Source organism: Rutilus rutilus (assembly GCF_951802725.1).
Source record: "Rutilus rutilus genome assembly, chromosome: 2".
In the NCBI taxonomy this organism is placed as follows: Eukaryota; Metazoa; Chordata; class Actinopteri; order Cypriniformes; family Leuciscidae; genus Rutilus; species Rutilus rutilus.
Genome location: NC_140210.1, coordinates 985,570 through 1,002,043, shown reverse-complemented (window position 1 = coordinate 1,002,043; position 16,474 = coordinate 985,570). Strand labels below are relative to the sequence as shown.

At 39.1% G+C, this 16,474-nt stretch overlaps 1 protein-coding gene across 3 annotated transcripts in view; it reads right to left on the bottom strand.

The window, feature by feature from the left end:
* The window catches only part of tpp2 (tripeptidyl peptidase 2), a 38,793-nt gene that overhangs the window by 11,441 nt on the left and 10,878 nt on the right, over nt 1–16,474 (bottom strand). The window contains exons 10-24 of one of the 3 annotated variants that reach the window (XM_084399393.1): nt 15,690–15,938; nt 14,934–15,049; nt 14,310–14,481; nt 12,879–13,036; nt 11,609–11,685; nt 11,426–11,532; nt 10,993–11,147; nt 9,149–9,265; nt 8,499–8,599; nt 7,577–7,673; nt 7,350–7,487; nt 6,125–6,369; nt 4,121–4,199; nt 2,441–2,482; nt 39–187 (exon numbers count right to left, since the gene is read on the bottom strand). In XM_084399393.1, coding sequence (XP_084255519.1) covers nt 39–187; nt 2,441–2,482; nt 4,121–4,199; nt 6,125–6,369; nt 7,350–7,487; nt 7,577–7,673; nt 8,499–8,599; nt 9,149–9,265; nt 10,993–11,147; nt 11,426–11,532; nt 11,609–11,685; nt 12,879–13,036; nt 14,310–14,481; nt 14,934–15,049; nt 15,690–15,938 — 2,002 coding nt within the window. The remainder of the gene's footprint in view (nt 1–38; nt 188–2,440; nt 2,483–4,120; nt 4,200–6,124; nt 6,370–7,349; nt 7,488–7,576; nt 7,674–8,498; nt 8,600–9,148; nt 9,266–10,992; nt 11,148–11,425; nt 11,533–11,608; nt 11,686–12,878; nt 13,037–14,309; nt 14,482–14,933; nt 15,050–15,689; nt 15,939–16,474) is intronic. The other 2 variants (XM_084399394.1, XM_084399395.1) reach the window with 2 other exon arrangements.

Here is a 16,474-nt window from a genome sequence, read left to right as displayed (position 1 = left end):
AACAGATGAAAACACAGAGTTAACGAGTGAAGACTGACTTGGTCATCCACTGGATCTTCAGGTCTCGCAGCGCTTCGCTGAACTCGTCCTTCACGTCCTTCTCCTTCTCCGCATCCTTCTCCTTCTCTTTGCCATTCTTGGTTTTGTTGGGAGCAGGAACCAGGTGGTAAAAGATCGGCACGATGTCCTGCGTGAGAACGAGAGCAAAGATGTCAATCACATTACCCACAAATCCATCTGTTCATGTGAATGCGACTGACTGACACTAACATAATCGTGAGAAACGCAGACTCGGGTATATGAAATACCAACCAATGACGTTACAGCAGCAGGACGTGTTTATATTGTTTACGTGTGAGAGCGATGAAGACGCGCGAAATAGATGTGATTCATTCTTTTGAATCTTGTGATTTGAGTCTATCAAGTTAAAAATGTAATAAAAAGAATCAAATTAAGAGTTAAATTAAGGCAAGACACCACAGGTGAACAGAGTCAAAACTAACGGATATTCCCTCGTTGATTAATCGCCGTACGTTAAGGCAACTGTTTTGTATTGCAAGTGTGTTAAGTGTTATGTTTAAATATGCAAATGAGGCATTAACTAATTAAATATGCACCAATTTGCATACAGTTCCAGAACAGAAATATTAACATTGGATAGGTTTGATTTTGTTGACATTTAAGAGTTAAAGGGAAATAAATGTATCACTCAATAATAAAAAAAAAAGCACATTTTTACCATGTTTTTAGAGTAAGATGTTGTATAAATCAAGCGAATAGTATAAGAACAACCCTTCAGAATATAGATATGAATAAATGTGTAGAGTTTGGTGTGTGTGAAGCTGCTAAAGTGGAGATTTCTGACTCAAACTCTCCGTCTTTAAAGAGGTTTGAGATTGGATGTTTTTCTTCCACTAGTCACACGTTATAGAAGCAAAACTGAGCAGTGCATGAAGAACACTGGTTTAGCCTGTGGAGTCTCGCCTTAAATAAATTGCACAGGGTTTCATTTAATGGATTATCAAACATTAACACATGATTATCGCATATAGAAAGCATCTTACTGTTGGATTTCCAGTGATACAAGATACTGGTCAAACTGCCCAGCACTAGTGTGTGTGAATACTGCCTTTAAAGGGATAGTTCAGCCTAAAATGCAAATAAAGTCATCATTTACTCACCCTGCTGTTGTTCTAATGCCGTACGTACGCCATTCTTTCTTTTTTTCGGACCACAAAAGGAGAATTAAAAAAAACGTTATAATGGCAGTGAATATCGACTTTTAAAAAAAGACGTGTGTCGTATGTTCCACTTGTTCTGGGGGTTTACGATTTGATTACTGATGATTAATTATTTAAATGATAATAAAATGTGTTTTTCTGTGCAAGTCTCATGAATGCAGAAGATCAACGGCCAAGGGCAGGATTTTCATTAAATAATACATTACGTTTCAGTCTGTTTTTCAGCAAATCCCATCATAACCCCCCAGAACACGCGTCGCATCGGATCATTCTGTGATACGTTTGAGTGCTTTTAAAAAGCTCGATATTCACTGCCATTTATGTGAACGAGCGCGATCAACAAGCCTATGCCTAGCCTAGTGCTAAACAAGAGCTAAAACAATACAGTGCATGCAAATATTGCAAATAATCAACACTATTACCAAATGCAATTCATTCTTAGGGAACATGCTTTGAAATATTTTTTTAAATATTGAGAAAATGCTTTAAAACCAAAAAAGAAATATATATATATATATATATATATATATATATATATATATATATATATATATATATATATATATAGATATATATATATATATATATATATATATATATATATATATTCTTACAAAATATGAACTGCATTGCTTTATCATGTTTCCTGGGGTGCACTTATAATGTTAGTATGATTTTTACATCAGAAGTGTAACTACTACAGTTCTCAAGGTTAACTAATGGTGATTGTGTTGATTATAGCATTATATTTAGATGGTGGCATGAAAGGTTGCAGTGATGAGCATGATCTCAGACATGTCGAGCGCATGAATGCAGTGATCTCATCATTGCAACGCTTTCTGCATGCTTTCATCATAACTAACAGTGCGAACACGATGTGAATAAGAGATTCGTTGATTATAACGGGAGTTTTGTCCCGAGTCCAGATCTCAGTCACCGATAAACTCGAGCCGTTTGATTGACAGCTCCAGCGATTGTAAAGGGAGCGCTCTTTGATCGCTTTCTATATAATTTAATCACAGTTTAATTTCTCCTTTTGTGGTCCGCAAAAGAAAGAAGGGTGTACGGCGTTGCGGGTGAGTAAATGATGACTTCATTCAACGTGAACGATCCCTTTAAATGGGTCGTTTAATTGAGCCCCTGCAGCTTCTCATTATGTGATATTACAAGGTTCTGTCAAATCTCTACCCGTTCAGTACCTTTTTAAATTTTCCTTGTCGTTTGGCTGATGCTTGTCCCTGCTGGTCAGAATAACACACATCAGAGAGAGAAGCACGCACACGCACACACACACACACACACACACACACACACACACACACACACACACACACACACACACACACACACACACACACACACACACACACGCTCTCTGTCCTCTCTATCCTCTGCTCTCTACTCCTTCACATCATCATGATTCACTGAAAGTATCAAGTTCAGTTGATAATGACAGGATGATCATATACAGGACAGTGAGACGATCAGGACAGTGAGATGATCATATACAGGACAGTGAGACGATCAGGACAGTGAGACGATCAGGACAGGGAGATGATCATATACAGGACAGTGAGATGATCAGGACAGTGAGATGATCATATACAGGACAGTGAGACGATCAGGACAGTGAGATGATCAGGACAGTGAGATGATCATATACAGGACAGTGAGATGATCAGGACAGTGAGATGATCATATACAGGACAGTGAGATGATCAGGACAGTGAGATGATCAGGACAGTGAGACGAGCCCAGAAGCAGATGATTCATCACTGAAATGGTGCTGGTGTTCAGCTGATGTGTTTAGTCAAGTCAAGTCACCAACATTTATGCAGCGCTTAACAATATAACAATACAGATTGTTTCAAAGCAGCTTTACAGTAATAATAGGAGATTAAAGTAAAGTTTAGGGCTGGACAGTAAAAGCATTTGAACTCGCTCTGGATTAAAGCATGCCAAATGCACAGATGTAAATATTGTAAACTCAACTCTTGAATGACATATGACATACCCGTGTCCTATAGTCTATCGGGAACCAGCACCATGACAGTGAAAAACCAGCACATGTGAAAGACATGCTCTTATATGACAAGTTGTGGTTTCATTTTATTCGTGAAGTCATTGTGAAGCACACCCGCCACCAGCCGTGAAATCAGGACAGAAAATCAATTACTGATCAAGTATTGAACACACGTGAGTAGGGGTGTGTGATACCGATACGCATCATCTACGAAAATATCACATTTATTGACCTGGACGCTGACACTGAGTATGTCACTCGTGTAAAAGCGAAACAAACATTGAGAGCCCATGCTTTGGCTGTGTGATGTAGTCTAGTAGAATGAAGCGAGAATGACTAAAAATAAATTTATGGTTTTAGGTTTTAGTCTTACTTCTATATGATAGTCACATTTGTGTGATATAAGCTCACAATTGCGAGTTATAAAGTCACAATTGTGTGTTATAACTATATAACAGTATAATTGACTTATAACACAGCTTATTTAATTCTTAATAATTGACTTACAGTTATATAAGTCCATTATACAGACTTTATAACACGCAATTCTGACTTTATAACACACAATTGCAACTTTATATCACACAATTCTGATAAAAAGTCAGAATTACCTTTTTTATTTTTTATTCCGTGGCGGAAACAAGCTTACATAAACCAGCACACATAAACCAGCACACAAACACACTCCACGAAATATCATTTAATTATTGTTACCAACAAAATACGGAGTTATCATTTTCTGCCAGTATCGCACACCCCTAATGAGAAAACAGACGGGCATGAAAACACAGACGGGCGGATGAGAGCCGAGCGCCAGCATGCAGATCTAGAATGAACGTCGTGTTTGAAGACTCACTGCTTTTTTGCCGAACTCACTCTTGGGCAGAACCAGAGAGCCGGTGATGTATCCGCCCGGACCGGCACCTTTAGGGATCCTGAAACACAAACACAAGCATCTGCATCCTCTGATGGATTTTTTTTTTATTAATCAAAACTAACATTTAATTTTCTTGCAGGAATAACATTCATATGCTTCTGAATCCTAAATGTTTCCAAACCTTTTGGACAAAAACACTCAGTCAGTGTCTGTATGTTAGTGAATCATGTCTGAATATAACAAAAGGGGAAATGAAACTAGACAGATATCTAAATTTATAAACTCAGGAAAACAGAGTTTGCTTCTACCCTAGTAACAGAACGGTTTGCATATGAAGAACCAATCAAATTGTAGGGAAATTATGTAATGCATTATGTCACTTTTGCCATGCTTCTATTCTATAAAAACTGTTGTATTCTTGTTGCTGGTGGGATTCTCTCTGAGATCCTCCAGCCGTGATTAAAGCATATTCGAAGGTAATGTCTGGAGTCTGTTTAATTAATGCTGTGCAACAGGTTAGTGGAGCACTAGAGACCTTATTTCCAAGTGATAGTGTTCAAAAGGGAGACGTCGTTCGACTCAGTGTGAGACTCTTAGCTAGGGTTAGATTGCGATAGTCAGGCAACTATAATTCTTAAGCAGTCAGAATAGCTACTCTTAGGCAGCAACCAACGCGGTCAGAGGTGAATTCACCTGACTATGATTTTTGAAAGTGTCACTGGAGACGCACAGGTAAACTTAAAGGTGCAGTCTGTAAGAATGACAGATAGTGGTCGAGATAGGTACTGCAGTCCAAATTCAAAATATCAGAGATCGTGGTTTCCCCGCCTCCTCAGACTCGACGCTCACGCGGGTTGCCAGATTGAGGCCTCGCAGCGAGCGCAATTGACAAAGAAAGCCGAGAAGACTTACAGACTAAGTTGATGAGTTGATTTATCCGCGTTTTAATATGCTCTCGTTCATAGAGATTTTTAGATGATTTCGAGGCTTTTTAGGTTGTGTGGAATCTGCAATCTCTGACCCAGTTTGTTTGCTTGTTTCCAAGGCTACAACACGCTGAGTCTCCTGCTAAATGGCACCCCGGGGTGTCAACGAAACACTATTGGCTGAACTGGCAGTGGGCGGAGTCACACAGTGTTAATCAGAGAAACGAGGATGCGAACTTAGCATGTTTCCTAAATATCTGCAAACATATGGTATCTTTATGCTTTAGTAGAGTAAAAAAAGTTATATACAGCACTTTTAAAGGGGGTCATCGGATGCCCATTTGACAAGACTCGAAAAGTGATGCTTTGGCGGACGGTATGCAAATGAGTGAGGGCGTAAATATGTTCATACGGGAAATAAAGATGTCAAAAAGTACCGACTTCGGTACCAGTCGGTACTGAAATAAAAAAAAAATGTGACACTTTGAGTGGAATCATACTCACTTCTGATTGTACTCACGCGCTCATCAGAAATGTCTGTGATTGGCTACAATGATCAACGCTTCAAAAACATGTGGTTAATGTGCATCAATGAGGCTCTTCACCGAGCGCTAGCACAGATAAACACGCGAGCGGTCCGTTAACAGACACCTGCTTGTGTTTTCAAACACTTCCGTGTGCTCTCAAACGCTCCCGTGCGTTGATCACTGTAGCCAATCACAGACAAATCCAGCGTGCGTGAGTACAACAGGCAATCAGAGGTGTTTATGATTCCGCAAACCAGCGCTCAAAGCGTCACATTTTTTAAATTTCGGTACCGAAGTCGGTACTTTTTGACAACTCTAACGGGAAATATGCTAATACGGGACAGCACGTCAGTGGTCATGGGTGGAGCATAAGCAATATGACATCATATTGTGCAGGAAGTGCAGGAGTGAATGGATTTTTCTCATTGTATGGTGGTTGTGTCCACACACTGCAAACACACATTTATACGCAAACACCATATAAAAGTGAATTTAGCATCCGATGACCCCTTTAAGATAACCTCACTCACTTGTCGTCAGGCAGAGCGGTGATGTAGAAGGGCTGAGCGGCGCCGGGGCTCAGCGTGACAGAGTTGGACTTCTTCTTGGCCAACATGGCGGCCCGGTGCGTCTCGTAGACGTCCAGCGAGAGTGTGTTGGAGAGCCGGTGCGAGACGAGGAACGGCAGGTCCTTCAGACGCTCGAGCTCGCTCTGCTGCTCGTGACGCACCTGCAGACGCACCGTGTAGTCGCCCTTCTCCAGCTTCAGGGAGTACTGAGGGAACCAAACACAACACTGTAGCGGTGCAACGGGTCACAACACTCACGGGTCCGAGCAATTACGGCTTTTGAGTCACGGATCATTTTTCGGATCAGAATTTTTATATATATATATATATATATATATATATATATATATATATATATATATATATATATATATATATATATATATATATATATGGGGCTTTATATTTATTATTAAAAGAGCACTTGGAAGTTTTCGATCTCACATTAAAAACCACCAGCCTAACTGATAGTTCACACATTATTAAAAACAAGTGAACAGTCAGTAATAAAATAAGAACAAATACACAAATTACAAGCAGAGATGAACACTAAATAACAAGGTTACAAAGTTTAACAATTAATAATAATAATTAAGCCTAAATGTAAAACAACACTTTGTTCACTGTAGAAATTAAATATAGTTTCATCTTTGTTAAAGCTGTATTTTGTTGTTTTATTAACATTAATGACACAGACGACAGAAGGAATATTAGGCTACTGTCACTTTAAGACCGAAAACATCCGGTTTCTTTCTCAACTGTTCACTGATGACAGAACCGAGAGAATATACATTTATAGACATAATTGTGTGTTTGTGTGTCTGTTCAAGGGCAAGGAAACGCAAAAGTGTAATCAATTCGAGCCTCTCTCTCTCTCTGTGTCTGTGTGTGTGTGTGTGTGTGTGTGTGTGTGTGGCTGTGCGCACAGATAACGCGCGAGTCCCGATTTTCGCCTCTTCTTCCATGTTTAAAATATTTGAATGTGTAAATTGGCAATACAAAAAACTCGTCCAAATGATAAACTTTCACTCTATGATGGTTAAATTTAGCAGTTAATCCACGAATCACATGCGTGTCGAACCGTGGGGAGCTGATCCGTACGCATCATGATCAACTGAGATCCGTTGCACCCCTAACACACTGTGCTAAAGAAACGTGCGGTGAAGGCTGGCGTTGTTCTGGTTACCTGGTGTGGGTAGGCATCTCCAGATCCCATGAGCCTCTTGTTCTGGTCGAACAGGAGCCAGAGTTGACTGTCAAACTCAGACTCGTATAATAATTCGCACAGAAGAGGACAGCTGGGCATCACCTCGCCACTCTTGGGCTGAAACATCAACATCAATCAACCATTATGGCAACAACACAACTATAACTCATCATAACGTAAGGAAGGACGCAGAGGTAAAAACACACCTGATGGAAATTATACGTGAGGACGATCTCATAGAGCTGTCGGTTGTTGGGTAACACATCTCTGGTGCCGAGGGGTTTGATTTTAGCGCTCACAGGCCTGTAGAGGAGACACACACACACACAGTAGAGATGTTCATCATGCATAAAGTATTTAAACGCATTTCACTGGAAGATCTCCCAGAGGAAGGCTTTAGCTTATGTGGTTTACGATCTAAAACACTTCAGATCTCACTTTATGGGCATTACTGAACATCATTCTGACAGCGAGCATGAGGGTGTAAACTGATGCACACTAGATCACGAGAGCAAGATGCGTTAAAAAGCTTAGGAAGTCACTGGACATTTTTTGTAAAGTCAACATTAAATCAACATTTTAATGTTTATTGATTTTTTAACAAAATCAATGTTTATTGGTGCACATCATCATTACATTTTACATTTACATTTTACATTTATGCATTTGGCAGACGCTTTTATCCAAAGCGACTTACATTGCATTCAAGGTACAATTTTTTTTTTTACATTTTTTTTATCAGTTCTTGCTTTCCCTGGGAAACGAACCCATGACCTTGGCGTTGCTAGCGCCAACGCTCTACTGTTTGAGCTACAGGAAAGCCTGTATTGTGGAAAGCCTGTATTGTGCCTCATTATTGTGTTAAATTAATGTTCCTCGTAATCTCGAATCAGAATCAGTTCCTCTTGCAGCATCTCTTCTCTTCTCTGATGACGAGGGCGGGGCTATAACCTGTCACTCACATGAGATCAGCCAATAGCAAACCACAACCATCCAATCAATTCCCCACAGACACAATCAAGCCCCGCCCACATTTGTTCTTGTTCCAGAAGCGTTTCGCTCGGATATACGGCACAATAGAGGAGAAAACACTAGTGTAATGAACATCTGCGAGTTGTGTGCGGATACCTGAGGGGCTGAACCCAGTTCTTCAAGGTGATTGTTGGGGAAACATCTTCATATCTCAATGGAGAACGGACCTCAAAACTAGAAATCCCTTCAGAGGCGTGCTAGATACACAGGAACACACCAAACAAGAGTCCGTAATGAACAACACATCTGACACACGGTGCTTTAAAAGTTTGATCTTTCAGCACCAAGATTTTATTACGTTTTGAAAATCTCTTACACTCACCAAGGCTGTGCTTATTTGATCAAAAATACAGTAAAAACAGTGAAATATTATTATAATGTAAACCATCTGTTTTCTATGTGAATATATAGTAAAGTGTAATTTATTCCTGTGATCAAAGCTGCATTTTCAGCATCATTACTCCAGTCTTCAGTGTCACATGACCCTTCAGAAATCATTTTAATATGATGATTTGATGATCAAGAAACATTTATGATTATTATCAATGTTGAAAACAGTTCATATTTTTGTGGAAACTGATGCATTTTATTTTCAGGATTCTCTGATGAATTGAATGTTGCATTTATTTGAAATAGCATCTTTTATAACACTATAAATGTCAGTTTTGATCATTTTAATGCATCCTTGATGAATGAAAGTATTAACAGAGAGGTGCTGTGAAACACGAAAGCCTAAAGCGACTCACGATATGAAGAGGGGAGGGTGATGTCACCAGCCCGTGGAAGGAAATGACATAATCAATGTTGACGTCACCGAGACTCGCCCACCAGCGAGCGACACACAACTCCAGAGTCCGTCCTGGCTGAGAAACACACAAAGATGAACATGTGACCTGATCGACACAGCAAAACTAATATTAAAGGGACAGTTCACCCAAAAATGAAAATTAGCACTTTTATGATAGACAGATGCACTTTTATGATGGATAGACGCACTTTTATGATGGACAGATGCACTTTTATGATGGATAGATGCACTTTTATCATGGATAGATGCACTTTTATGATGGATAGACGCACTTTTATGATGGATAGATGCACTTTTATGATGAATAGATGCACTTTTATGAGGATAGATGCACTTTTATCATGGATAGATGCACTTTTATGAGGATAGATGCACTTTTATCATGGATAGATGCACTTTTATGATGGATAGATGCACTTTTATCATGGATAGATGCACTTTTATGATGGATAGACGCACTTTTATGATGGATAGATGCACTTTTATGATGAATAGATGCACTTTTATGAGGATAGATGCACTTTTATCATGGATAGATGCACTTTTATGAGGATAGATGCACTTTTATCATGAATAGATGCACTTTTATGATGGATAGATGCACTTTTATCATGGATAGATGCACTTTTATGAGGATAGATGCACTTTTATCATGAATAGATGCACTTTTATGATGGATAGATGCACTTTTATGATGATAGATGCACTTTTATCATGAATAGATGCACTTTTATGATGGATAGATGCACTTTTATCATGGATAGATGCACTTTTATGATGGATAGACGCACTTTTATGATGAATAGATGCACTTTTATGAGGATAGATGCACTTTTATCATGGATAGATGCACTTTTATGAGGATAGATGCACTTTTATGATGAATAGATGCACTTTTATGAGGATAGATGCACTTTTATCATGGATAGATGCACTTTTATGAGGATAGATGCACTTTTATCATGGATAGATGCACTTTTATGATGAATAAATGCACTTTTATGATGGATAGATGCACTTTTATCATGGATAGATGCACTTTTATGATGGATAGATGCACTTTTATGATCGATAGATGCACTTTTATCATGGACAGATGCACTTTTATGATGGATAGATGCACTTTTATGATCGATAGATGCACTTTTATCATGGATAGATGCACTTTTATGATGGATAGATGCACTTTTATCATGGACAGATGCACTTTTATCATGGATAGATGCACTTTTATCATGGATAGATGCACTTTTATCATGGATAGATGCACTTTTAGCATGGATAGATGCACTTTTACCATGAATAGATGCACTTTTATGATGGATAGATGCACTTTTATCATGGATAGATGCACTTTTATGATGGATAGATGCACTTTTATCATGGACAGATGCACTTTTATCATGGATAGATGCACTTTTATGATGTACAGATGCACTTTTATGATGGATAGATGCACTTTTATCATGAATAGATGCACTTTTATGATGAATAGATGCACTTTTATGATGGATAGATGCACTTTTATCATGGATAGATGCACTTTTATCATGCATGGATGCACTTTTTAATGGACTTCAAAACAGAAACAACCATTCACTACCATTATAAAGCTTGGAAGAACCAGGATTTTTTTTTTTATAACTACAATTGTATTCGTCTGAAAGAAGAATGTCATATACACCTAGGATGACTTGAGCGTGAGTAAATCATGGGCTAATTTTCATTTTTGGGAGACCTATCCCTTTAATCACATATGTAAACCATGTATGTATTGCGTACCAGCACAGGAAAAGCCTCCGTGAGCGAGCCTTTCTCCAGCAGAGACGAGAACTTATAAAACTCATTGGCTCGATACGCTCGCTGCTTCACCAGATGAACCGCATGCAGGACGAACTTCGATGACACGTCTCCAGAGTGAGACGTTAATGAGATCTCTGAGAAAATAATCATAGATCATGGAACGGATACATCATTCGTTCACACCAGTGTTGTCACGATAGCAACATTAAAGGAATAGTTCACTTCAGAATTAAAACCTCCTGATGATTTACTCTCTCCACACGTCATCCAAGATGTTCATGTCTTTATTTCTTCAGCCGAAAAGAAGTGACATCTTGCATGACAAGGGGGAGAGTAAATCATTAGATTTTAATTCTGAAGTGAACTACTCCTTTAAAGACTTCTCAGCCAGGTTAGCCAGAACACTCATTACCTGCCCATGATGCTCCACAAGGAACGTTGATGAAATGTCGGCGGATCTGTCCTGGTCTGAAGTGGACGTCTGTGAACGAGACCTCCTGACTGTGAGTATCAGTGACTCTATAAGACACAAACACACGTCACACACCAGCAGAAACACACCGTCACGGACGCAGGCGGGTGAAGTTGGACTCACTTGGCAGGGATTATAACCGTTATAGGCACTCTGAAGAGAGGACCAGCGCTGAGAGCCGACGTGTCGAATCCACACACCTGCAAAACACCATCATTAAAGAGATAGGTCACGCAAAAGTGAAAATTAGCCCATGATTTACTCACCCTCAAGTCATCCTAGGTGTATATGACATTCTTCTTTCAGACGAATACAATCTGAGTTATATAAAAAAATATCCTGACTCTTCCAAGCTTTATAATGGCAGTGAATGGCAAGAAATTCTATAAAAGTGCATCTATCCATCTATTTATCATGGATAGATGCACTTTTATGACGGATAGATGTACTTTTATGATGGATAGATGCACTTTTATGACGGATAGATGCACTTTTATCATGGATAGATGCACTTTTATCATGGATAGATGCACTTTTATGATGGATAGATGCACTTTTATGACGGATAGATGCACTTTTATGATGGATAGATGTACTTTTATGACGGATAGATGCACTTTTATGACGGATAGATGCACTTATCATGGATAGATGCACTTTTATCATGGATAGATGCACTTTTATGACGGATAGATGTACTTTTATGACGGATAGATGTACTTTTATGATGGATAGATGTACTTTTATGATGGATAGATGTACTTTTATGATGGATAGATGTACTTTTATGACAGATAGATGCAGTTTTATGATGGATAGACGCACTTTGATGATGGATAGATGCACTTTTATGACGGATAGATGCACTTTTATGACGGATAGATGTACTTTTATGATGGATAGATGTACTTTTATGACGGATAGATGTACTTTTATGATGGATAGATGTACTTTTATGATGGACAGATGCTCTTTTATGATGGATAGATGTACTTTTATGACGGATAGATGTACTTTTATGACGGATAGATGTACTTTTATGATGATAGATGTACTTTTATGATGGATAGATGTACTTTTATGATGGATAGATGTACTTTTATGACAGATAGATGCAGTTTTATGATGGATAGACGCACTTTGATGATGGATAGATGCACTTTTATAGAATTTCTTGCCATTCACTGCCATTATAAAGCTTGGAAGAGTCAGGAGATTTTTTAATGTAACTCTGATTGTATTCGCCTGAAAGAAGATTGTCATATACACCTAGGATGACTTGAGGGCGAATAAATCATGGCATAATTTTTATTTTTGGGTGAACTCTCTCTTTAACACAGATCAGGACACTTAAAACTGTGAGGACGGAGGGAATGTGATTGTGTTGCCGTGCCTCGGTGTAGTGAAGCCCCTCTCGCAGGCCCTGCGGGTCGATGCGCACGTTCAGGTGGCGGCACTGGTTCATGAGCTCCAGGTGTGACGGACAGTGAACCCAGGTCGCATTGCAGACGAGAGCCAGATGAAGCTGCAGAGAGATACGGGCCGAGTTCTCTGCGGAGAAAACATCCCACAATCCATCACACATTCAATTCACATTTATTTGTATAGCGCTTTTCACAATACACAACGTTTCAAAGCAGCTTTACAGAAAATGATGTCTGGTTCATCATATGATAAATTAAGGTGATGCAATCCCAGAATGCATTGCAACAAGTTCAGCAAAAATGATGAGTAAGAAGAGAAGTGACGGTAACACTATTTTACAGTGTCCTTGTTACATGTACTTACCATAGTAATAACAGTTAATTATACATAATTATATGCAACTAACCCTCAACCAAACCCTAACCCTACCCTAACCCTATAGTAAGTACATGTAGTTAATTAATATTACTCAGTACTTAGATATATAATTACACTGTAACAATGACACCTTAAAATAAGCCTTTTTGGATCTGATTGACCGTAGGCCTCACTGATCAGGAGCATGAGCAAAACTTAAAGTCCCCCTGTGGTGTAAATCCAGCTTTTAATGTTGTTTATGTGTCTATGTGGTGTTTTTAATATGCTTTAAGACAAAGCATGTGTAAATTCATAAGTCGACACCATTGCTGAGTATTTCCTCCTTAAAACTGCAGTGAACCAAAGACAGTCTCAAACACACGCTTTGAAATCGCTGGTGTTTCTGACGTCACAAACTACCTTGTAACCAATCAGATCAACGTGTGATCGTCAACCAGTGGATCTCTGAGCTGAGTGAGTGAGTGGAGGCGGGGCTCATTTGCATATTCATAGAACCGCGCATACTAAATGAGGCAAGGGTGTCGAGTTACACTCAAGATAAATTAAGACACGAAGTTTAAATATGTCATTTTGGTGAGTTTTAAGGGATAAAATGATTGCCTACAGGGGGACTTTTAAAAAAAAACACGATAAAAAGATTAAATCCAATATATGGTGATAATATTTACATTTATTCATTTAGCAGACGCTTTTATCCAAAGCGACTTACAAATAGAAGCAGTGAAACTAACATTAGGACAATAATATGCAAGTGCTGTGACCCTTCCCAGTTTAGTCTCACGTAGTAGATGTACTACTTATTATTTTTTTTAAATAGATATAGAATAGAAGAGAAAGTGTTTATGGATCATAATAAGGCATAATGAGAGATTTATAAGCTATTTAAAACCAAATGAGATGTTTTTAGTACAATGCAACGGCGAACACATTCAGTGAATGTGAGAGTTCTCTGGGAAGTGTAGTGTACCTGAGTTCTCTGGGAAGTGTAGTGTACCTGAGTTCTCTGGGAAGTGTAGTGTACCTGAGTTCTCTGGGAACACGGGCTCGATGCCGACGGCGTGATCGGACGGGCCGGAGACGTGGGCCGGTTCCCTGAGGTAGATTCCTCTCTGAGACCCTACGGTCACACTGAAGCCCAGGCCACTGGTGGGCAGAGACACGTGTTGCATGAGGTAGTCGAACGCACGCTCCACCTGCGCATCACATGAGCTTAGTTTAGTTCCTTCATGGTCCACAAACTCTTTCTGTTCAAACTAGAACCATCAGAACACGGACAAACCGTTTCAAAAACGTTTTTATCCGTTTTTATCCGATAGCTGTTCAAGCTCTAAATGCTACATAACATAAATGCTCATTATTATTATTATTTGCACTGTTTACATTTACATTCTGTACCATTTGTTTACATAAGTTTATATTTATGGAATGTGTGTGTGTGTGTGTGTGTGTGTGTGTGTGTGTGTGTGTGTGTGTGTGTGTGTGTACTTTTCAAATGAGAGACGTTGTATAGACAATTCCACCCTAGACAATTTCTGCTTTGCTTTAACAGTCAGAACTTCATATTAAAAGATATAATGCTCTGCACAAGACTCTTATGAACACAGTCATGATGCGTGAAGACGAGCACGTCCTGTGGTCTCAGTACCTGAATGATGCCGTGACCCTGTGCAAACACTTCGATATCATCCACTTTAAGAGCCGTGTTCTCCAGAGCTCGCCGCACCGCCGGCACTGTCGGACGCACGCCGTTCTGCTTCAAACCTGCCAAACACACACACACACACACACACACACATAAGCATTTACAGTACAAGTTCATGAGCTAGGGCTGTGCAATATGCATAATATTGTAACTATTGTTTACATTTCTGCATTTGGCAGAGGCTTTTATCCAAAGTGACTAACATTGCATTTCAAGCTACACATTTACATTCTCATCAGTTCTTGCTTTAAAGTAACTTTTAAGTGTTCAGTCTTTTGATTTCTTAAAACAGTTCAATACACAAGTTAACATTTTGAGTTGCATTTTAAACAAAACTATTGTCAGGTTAGTTCTCTTCTACTTTATTTTGACAACAAACATTTCCAAATGAACTTTTCTACGCCTTAGAGCGGAACAGTGGAGCTTCACTACTGAACGAATCCGCCTTTTAAACAAATGAGTTTAATGAATGATTCAATGACTCACTCAGTTTTATATATATTTAATTTTATATATAAAAAAAATCATTTTTATATAAAATAATATAAAATTAAATATGAAAAATTGAAAATATACAAATAAAAGTACATTTAAAAAATGCTAAACCACAAAAATGTCAATTTTAACTGAAATATTAAGATAATAAAGTAAAATGAAAGCATGAAATATGATGAGATGTAAAGCGGTGTGTGTCGGCACCTGAGAGCACGAGAGCGATTCCCCCGCAGGCGTTGGGCGAGGACATGGAGGTGCCGTTCATGAGCTGTGTGCCGCGGAGCGTCCAGTTGGGGACGGAGGCGATGGCTCCGCCGGGAGCGCTAATGCTAACGCCCAGAGCGCCGTCAGTGCTGGGCCCGCGCGACGACCACGTGTACTGGTTCGGGGGGAGCTTCTCTCTCAGCGAGTATTCGGCCACCATCATGTCCGGCGTCACGTAAGCGCCCACACCTGCACATCAGGGTCATCAGGTCAGAGCTCATTACACATCATCATCATCATTATTGACATTACATCAGCAGCAATGCTGTCATCAAGTAGGGTTGGGAATCACAATTCTGGAATCGGATACTTGTTATAGTTAAAATTTCGATTCCTCTTATCGATTCCTTTGTGAGCATTTCAATATGACTTTAAACCAAGCGTGAGACGACTCGTGTGCTGTTTTCAGTGCTGCACACACACACACACACACACACACACACACACACACACACACACACACACACACACGTGTATCTGTGCAGCTCTTAAAGTGACAGCAGCCTAATATTCCTGCAGCCGTCTCTATAATAACACTGATCAAACAGAAGACAGAGACAGAGAGTAAATTCACCGGTTCTTGACTGAATAACTTTTGTAACTATATTTGTAATGTATATTTCATTTATAAAAATGTTATTTTACATTTGATAACAGTTTCTGTCCCTGAAAATCTTAAAACACTGTTTATTTAAATCGTATCTTTGTTCAGTTGTAGCTTTTGT